Here is an 8479-nt window from a genome sequence, read left to right as displayed (position 1 = left end):
GAATATTTTGTGATTATTTTTGGGAATATTTTTATTATTATTTTGATTTTTTTACATTATTTTTGGAATATTTTTGTGATTATTTTTGGAATATTTTTATTATTATTTTGATTTTTTACATTATTTTTGGGAATATTTTTCTGATTATTTTTGGGATATTTTTATGATTATTTTGATTTTTTACATTATTTTTGTGATTATTTTTGGGAATATTTTTATTATTATTTTGATTTTTTACATTATTTTTGGGAATATTTTCTGATTATTTTTGGGAATATTTTTATTATTATTTTGATTTTTTACATTATTTTTGGGAATATTTTGTGATTATTTTTGGGAATATTTTTATTATTATTTTGATTTTTTACATTATTTTTGGGAATATTTTTGGGAATATTTTTATGATTATTTTGATTTTTACATTATTTTTGTGATTATTTTTGGGAATATTTTTATGATTATTTTTGGGAATATTTTTATTATTATTTTGATTTTTTACATTATTTTTGGGAATATTTTTTATTATTATTTTGATTTTTTACATTATTTTTGGGAATATTTTTGTGATTATTTTTGGGAATATTTTTATTATTATTTTGATTTTTTACATTATTTTTGGGAATATTTTTGTGATTATTTTTGGGAATATTTTTATTATTATTTTGATTTTTTACATTATTTTTGGGAATATTTTTGTGATTATTTTTGGGAATATTTTTATTATTATTTTTGATTTTTTTACATTATTTTTGGGAATATTTTTGTGATTATTTTTGGGATATTTTTATTATTATTTTGATTTTTTACATTATTTTTGGGAATATTTTTTGATTATTTTTGGGAATATTTTTATTATTATTTTGATTTTTTTACATTATTTTTGGGAATATTTTTGTGATTATTTTTGGGAATATTTATTATTATTATTTTGATTTTTTACATTATTTTTGGGAATATTTTTGTGATTATTTTTGGGAATATTTTTATTATTATTTTGATTTTTTTTACATTATTTTTGGGAATATTTTTTGTGATATTTTTGGGAATATTTTTATTATTATTTTGATTTTTTTTACATTATTTTTGGGAATATTTTTGTGATTATTTTTGGGAATATTTTTATTATTATTTTGATTTTTTACATTATTTTTGGGAATATTTTTGGGAATATTTTTATGATTATTTTGATTTTTACATTATTTTTGTGATTATTTTTGGGAATATTTTTATGATTATTTTTGGGAATATTTTTAAGTATTATTTTGATTTTTTTCTCCATTATTTTTGTGATTATTTCTGAGAATATTTTTATTATTATTTTCATGATTTCTGTGATTATTTTGGGAAATAGAATATAGAAGTGCAGTGTTCTCTTTGTCCACAGGATGGCAGCACGAGGCGTCTTTAATTGCTCAAGGGCACAGTTCCAACTTGGCCACTTGATGGAGCAAAGGATTACAAATCAGAATTCAAGGCGAGTGCAATATTCCTTTGTCCACAGGAGGGCGACAAAGAGAAGCGCATTGGAACTCAGCTGCCATCGCATTGAGAGATAATAATAGAAAAATAATAGAAAAAATATTCACAAAATAATACAAAAATAATACAAAAATATCATAAAAATATTCACAAAATAATCCAAAAAATTACAAATAATACGAAAATATTTAAAATAATACAAAAATATTCACAAAATAATACAAAACATTCACAAAATAATACAAAAACATTCACATAATAATACAAATATTCACACAAACATACAAAAATAATACAAATATTCATAAAATATTCACAAAAATACAAAAATAATAAAAAATGTTCATGAAAATAATACAAAGATATTTACAAAATAATACAAAAATATCCACAATAATAAAAAAATAATAAAAATAAACATAAATAATAAAAATATGTATGAAAATAATACAAAAATATTCACAAAAATAATAAAATATATATTATTAGCCTCATTGATAGATATCACTATATTGCCTCTGGTTGGATCCAGGGTTTTGTTTTTTTTCGGTTCAGACAAGGATAAAAATAGAGTGCGGAGGGAAGCGAAAGGTTATGTGGAAACCCGAGCCCGTGGAGGCAGCTGCTGCCTTGAGAGTTTTTGGAAACAAGTTTTCACGCTGTTGTAAAATACTTACAGGTCGAAGACCAGGAAGAAGAAGGTGTGCGACTCGAAGCTGTCCTTCAGCTGGACTGCGGAGAGAAAAGAAAATAGTAATAATAATAATAATAATAATAATAATAATAATAATAGCGATAATATCATAGTAAATAGTATATAGGCAGGACAGGAAGGAGGTGTGTTGTGCTTGGAGTCAGCCACAAGAGGGCGCTGTTGCTCCGATCTCTATGGCGAATTGCCATTAGGACTTCCTCCTTCCTTCTTTGCTCGCCGGCATTTTCTAATATTTTTTTTCTTTATTATGGTGTCATAAAATACCTCCCCCGCTTAATTAGCGGTACCTAATTGATTATGGTGATTACTATAATGGTACAAAAATATTCACAAAAATTATTTTAAAAATTATAAAAAATAATACAAAAATATTCACAAAAATGATACAAAAATATTCGCAAAAGTAATACAAAAATATTCATAAAAATTATTTTAAAAGATAAAAATTATACAAAAATATTCACAAAATAATAACAAAATATTCACAAAAACTATTTTATAATTATAAAAAGACACAAAAATATTCACAAAAATGCTAGAAATAATACAAAAATATTCACAAAATAATACAGATATTCACAAAAATTATAAAAAATATAAAAAATAATAAAAAATATTCACAAAAATTTAAAAAAATAAGAACGACACAAAAATATTCACAAAAATTATAAAAAATAAAAATGACACAAAAATATTCACAAAAAATACAAAAATAGTCACAAAATAATACAAAAATATTCACAAAAATTATTTAAAAATTATAAAAATGATGCAAAAATATTCAAAAAAATAATACAAAAAATATTCAGAGAAATAATACAAAAATATTCACAGAAATAATACAAAAAATATTCAGAGAAATAATACAAAAAATATTCACAGAAATAATACAAAAAATATTCACAGGAATAATACAAAAAATATTCAGAGAAATAATACAAAAACTATTCACAGAAATAATACAAAAAATATTCACAGAAATAATACAAAAAATATTCAGAGAAATAATACAAAAACTATTCACAGAAATAATACAAAAAATATTCACAGAAATAATACAAAAAATATTCAGAGAAATAATACAAAAACTATTCACAGAAATAATACAAAAAATATTCACAGAAATAATACAAAAAATAGTCAGAGAAATAATACAAAAAATATTCACAGAAATAATACAAAAATATTCACAGGAATAATACAAAAAATATTCACAGAAATAATACAAAAATATTCTCAGAAATAATACAAAAAATATTCAGAGAAATAATACAAAAAATATTCACAGAAATAATACAAAAATATTCACAGGAATAATACAAAAAATATTCTCAGAAATAATACAAAAATATTCTCAGAAATAATACAAAAAATATTCACAGAAATAATACAAAAAATATTCAGAGAAATAATGCAAAAAATATTCACAGAAATAATACAAAAAATATTCAGAGAAATAATGCAAAAAATATTCAGAGAAATAATACAAAAAATATTCAGAGAAATAATACAAAAAATATTCACAGAAATAATACAAAAAATATTCAGAGAAATAATGCAAAAAATATTCAGAGAAATAATACAAAAAATATTCAGAGAAATAATACAAAAATATTCAGAGAAATAATACAAAAAATATTCACAGAAATAATACAAAAATATTCACAGGAATAATACAAAAAATATTCTCAGAAATAATACAAAAATATTCTCAGAAATAATACAAAAAATATTCACAGAAATAATACAAAAAATATTCAGAGAAATAATGCAAAAAATATTCACAGAAATAATACAAAAAATATTCAGAGAAATAATGCAAAAAATATTCAGAGAAATAATACAAAAAATATTCAGAGAAATAATACAAAAATATTCAGAGAAATAATACAAAAAATATTCACAGAAATAATACAAAAATATTCACAGGAATAATACAAAAAATATTCTCAGAAATAATACAAAAATATTCTCAGAAATAATACAAAAAATATTCACAGAAATAATACAAAAAATATTCAGAGAAATAATGCAAAAAATATTCAGAGAAATAATACAAAAAATATTCACAGGAATAATACAAAAAATATTCACAGGAATAATACAAAAAATATTCAGAGAAATAATACAAAAATATTCAGAGAAATAATACAAAAAATATTCACAGAAATAATACAAAAATATTCACAGGAATAATACAAAAAATATTCTCAGAAATAATACAAAAATATTCTCAGAAATAATACAAAAATATTCTCAGAAATAATACAAAAAATATTCACAGAAATAATACAAAAAATATTCAGAGAAATAATGCAAAAAATATTCAGAGAAATAATACAAAAATATTCACAGGAATAATACAAAAAATATTCTCAGAAATAATACAAAAATATTCTCAGAAATAATACAAAAAATATTCACAGAAATAATACAAAAAATATTCAGAGAAATAATGCAAAAAATATTCAGAGAAATAATACAAAAAATATTCACAGGAATAATACAAAAAATATTCACAGGAATAATACAAAAAATATTCAGAGGAATAATACAAAACTATTCAGGGTGCCAATGGTGACGTTCGTGGTGGGCTACGCACTGATGTTGGGGTGCCCGGAGACCTGGCGCAGGATGTGGACCTCCTTGCGTGTGGCCTCGCGCAGCTCACGGATCTCCTCGGGCGACAGGTTCCCGGCCGTGATGTCGATGATCTTGACCGCAAACTCCGCACGCGTGACTTTGTGCACGCAGCGCCGCACCACGCTGCTCACGCCCCTGCGCACACACACGCACACGCACACACACGCAGAGAGAGAGAGAGAAGCCCCCCACCATTATTATTTAGGTACAGAATTTACACCCCGCCGTACCTATTTATCTACCCGCCATACCTATTTATCTACCCATCATACTTATTTATCTACCCGCCGTACCTATTTATCTACCTGCCATACCTATTGATCTACTCGCGATACCTATTTATGTACCCACGTACCTATTTACCTACCCATCATATTTATCTACCGCCGTACCTATTTATCTACCCGCTGTACCTATTTATCTACCCATCATATTTATCTACCCATCATATTTATCTACCCGCCGTACCTATTTACCTACCCATCATATTTATCTACTCGCCGTACCTATTTATCTACCCATCATATTTATCTACCCACCGTACCTATTTACCTACCCATCATATTTATCTACTCGCCGTACCTATTTATCTACCCATCATATTTATCTACCCGCCGTACCTATTTACCTACCCATCATATTTATCTACCGCCGTACCTATTTATCTACCCGCCGTACCTATTTATCTACCCATCATATTTATCTACCCGCCGTAACTATCTACCCGCCGTACCTATTTATCTACCCGCCATACCTATTTACCTACCCATCATATTTTTCTACCCACCGTACCTATTTATCTACCCGCAGTACCTATTTATCTACCCGTCGTACCTATTTACCTACCCATCATATTTATCTACCCACCGTACCTATTTATCTACCCGCAGTACCTATTTATCTATCCTGGTACCTATTTATCTACCCGCCGTACCTATTTATCTACCCATCATATTTATCTACCCGCCGTAACTATCTACCCGCCGTACCTATTTATCTACCCGCCATACCTATTTACCTACCCATCATATTTTTCTACCCACCGTACCTATTTATCTACCCGCAGTACCTATTTATCTACCCGTCGTACCTATTTACCTACCCATCATATTTATCTACCCACCGTACCTATTTATCTACCCGCAGTACCTATTTATCTATCCTGGTACCTATTTATCTACCCGCCGTACCTATTTATCTACCCACCGTACCTATTTATCTACTTGCAGAGAGTAGCCCCCCACAATTATTATTTATTTACAGAATTTACACCCCGCCCGTACCTATTTATCTACCTATCTACCCACTGTACCTATTTATCTACCCGCTGTACCTATTTATCTACTTGCAGTATCTATTTACCTACTTGCAGTACCTATTTATCTACCCGCCATACCTATTTATCTACTTGCAGTATCTATTTACACACTTGCAGTACCTATTTATCTACCCACTGTACCTATTTATCTACTTGCAGTATCTATTTACACGCCATACCTATTTATCTACCCGTCGTACCTATTTATCTACCCGCCGTACCTATTTATCTACCCGCCGTACCTATTTATCTACCCACAGTACCTATTTACCTACCCGCCATAGCCATTTACCTACCCGCCATAGCCATTTACCTACCCGCCATAGCCATTTACCTACCCGCCATAGCCATTTACCTACCCGCCGTACCTATTTATCTACCTTGGTACCTATTTACCTACCCTGGTACCTATTTCTCTACCCGCCATATTTATCTACCCACCGTACCTATTTATCTACCCGCCGCAGCTATTTACCCATCATACTTATTTATCTACCCGCTGTACCTATTTATCTACCAATCATACTTATTTATCTCCCCATCATACCTATTTATCTACCAGCCGTACCTATTTATCTACCCATCATACTTATTTATCTACCCGCCGTACCTATTTACCTACCCATCATATTTATCTACCCGCCATACCTATTTATCTACCTGCCGTACCTATTTATTTAACCACCATACCTATTTACCTACCCGCCGTACTTACTTATCTACCCACAGTACCTATTTATCTACCTGCCGTACCTATTTACCTACCCGCCGTACCTATTTACCTACCCGCCGTACCTATTTATCTTCCCATCGTACCTATTTATCTACCTGCAGTACCTATTTATCTACCCGCCATACCTATTTACCTACCCACGTACCTATTTATCTACCCACTGTACGTATTTATCTACCCACAGTATCTATTTATCTACCTGCAGTACCTATTTATCTACCCGCCATACCTATTTACCTACCCGCCGTACGTATTTATCTACCCGCCATACCTATTTATCTACCCACAGTACTGATTTATCTGCCCGCTGTACCTATTTACCTACCCGCCGTACCTATTTATTAGGGATAAATTCCTGTCCGTAACAGGATTGCAGTATTTACCTGCCCAAGATTTCCTTCGGTTCGTATTTCTCATAAAACTCCCCCGAAGTCTGGCTCTCCGGCTCGTCCTCCGCTTTCGTCATCTTGTTTTATTACTCCCTGCAAAAGAATACTCCAATAACAATAATAATAATAACAATAATGATATAATAGTCAATAATAATAATAATAATAATAATAGGAGCTATAGATATAAGTCTAAATTAATTATAATACAATATATAATAATAATAAATATTATATATTATATATTATATAATACATATTATATAATATATTAATAATGATGGTGATGATGATGATAGGAGCTATTGATATAATCGTCTATAATAATAATAATAATAATAACAACAATAATAGGAGCTATTGATATAATCGTTTAAAATAAGAATAATAGGTTATTGATATAATAGTCTATTATTATTATTTTAGATATAATAGTCTAAGATAATCATAGTAGAAGCTATTGATAGCATAGTTTCAAATAATAATAATAATAATAATAATAAAATTATAAATAATAATAATAGAATTCAGATCATTGATGGCCTAATAATAATAATAATAATAATAGTCTAAGATAATAATAATAATAATTGAAGCTATTGATAGGATAGTCTCAAATAATAATAATAATAATAATAGTAATAATAATAATAGAATTGAGATCATTGATGGCTTAATAATAATAATAGTCTAAGGTAATAATAATAGAAGCTATTGATAGGATAGTCTCAAATAATAATAATAATAATAATACTAATAATAATAAATAATAATAGAATTGAGATCATTGATGGCCTAATAATAATAATAATAATAATAGTCTAAGATAATAATAATAGAAGCTATTGATAGGATACTATCAAATAATAATAATAATAATAATAATAATAATAATAATAATAAAATTATGAATAATAATAAATAATAATAGAATTGAGATCATTGATGCCCTAATAATAATAATAATAATAATAATAATAATAATAATAATAATAATAGTCTAAGATAATAATAGAAGCTATTGATAGGATAGTCTCAAATAATAATAATAATAATAATAAAATTATGAATAATAATAATAATAATAGAATTGAGATCATTGATGGCCTAATAATAATAATAATAATAATAGTCTAAGATAATAATAGAAGCTATTGATAGGATAGTCTCAAATAATAATAATAATAATAATAATAATAATA

The 8479-nt window shown here is 26.9% G+C and overlaps 1 protein-coding gene across 1 annotated transcript in view; it reads right to left on the bottom strand.

Moving 5' to 3' along the window:
* Positions 1 to 7391, bottom strand: part of phkg1 (phosphorylase kinase catalytic subunit gamma 1) — a gene marked incomplete in the record, with an annotated part of 13962 nt that extends 6571 nt beyond the window's left edge. The window contains 3 exon segments of the mRNA XM_062960490.1: positions 2157 to 2211; positions 4797 to 4972; positions 7272 to 7391. Of these exon segments, the coding sequence (XP_062816560.1) occupies positions 2157 to 2211; positions 4797 to 4972; positions 7272 to 7354 (314 nt within the window).
* Positions 7392 to 8479: the final 1088 nt, after the last annotated feature.

The sequence above is a fragment of the Anolis carolinensis genome, unplaced genomic scaffold (genome assembly GCF_035594765.1).
Source record: "Anolis carolinensis isolate JA03-04 unplaced genomic scaffold, rAnoCar3.1.pri scaffold_7, whole genome shotgun sequence".
Taxonomy (NCBI): Eukaryota; Metazoa; Chordata; class Lepidosauria; order Squamata; family Dactyloidae; genus Anolis; species Anolis carolinensis.
Note: the sequence above shows the minus strand (reverse complement) of the source record. Positions and strands in the feature narration are given on the sequence as shown.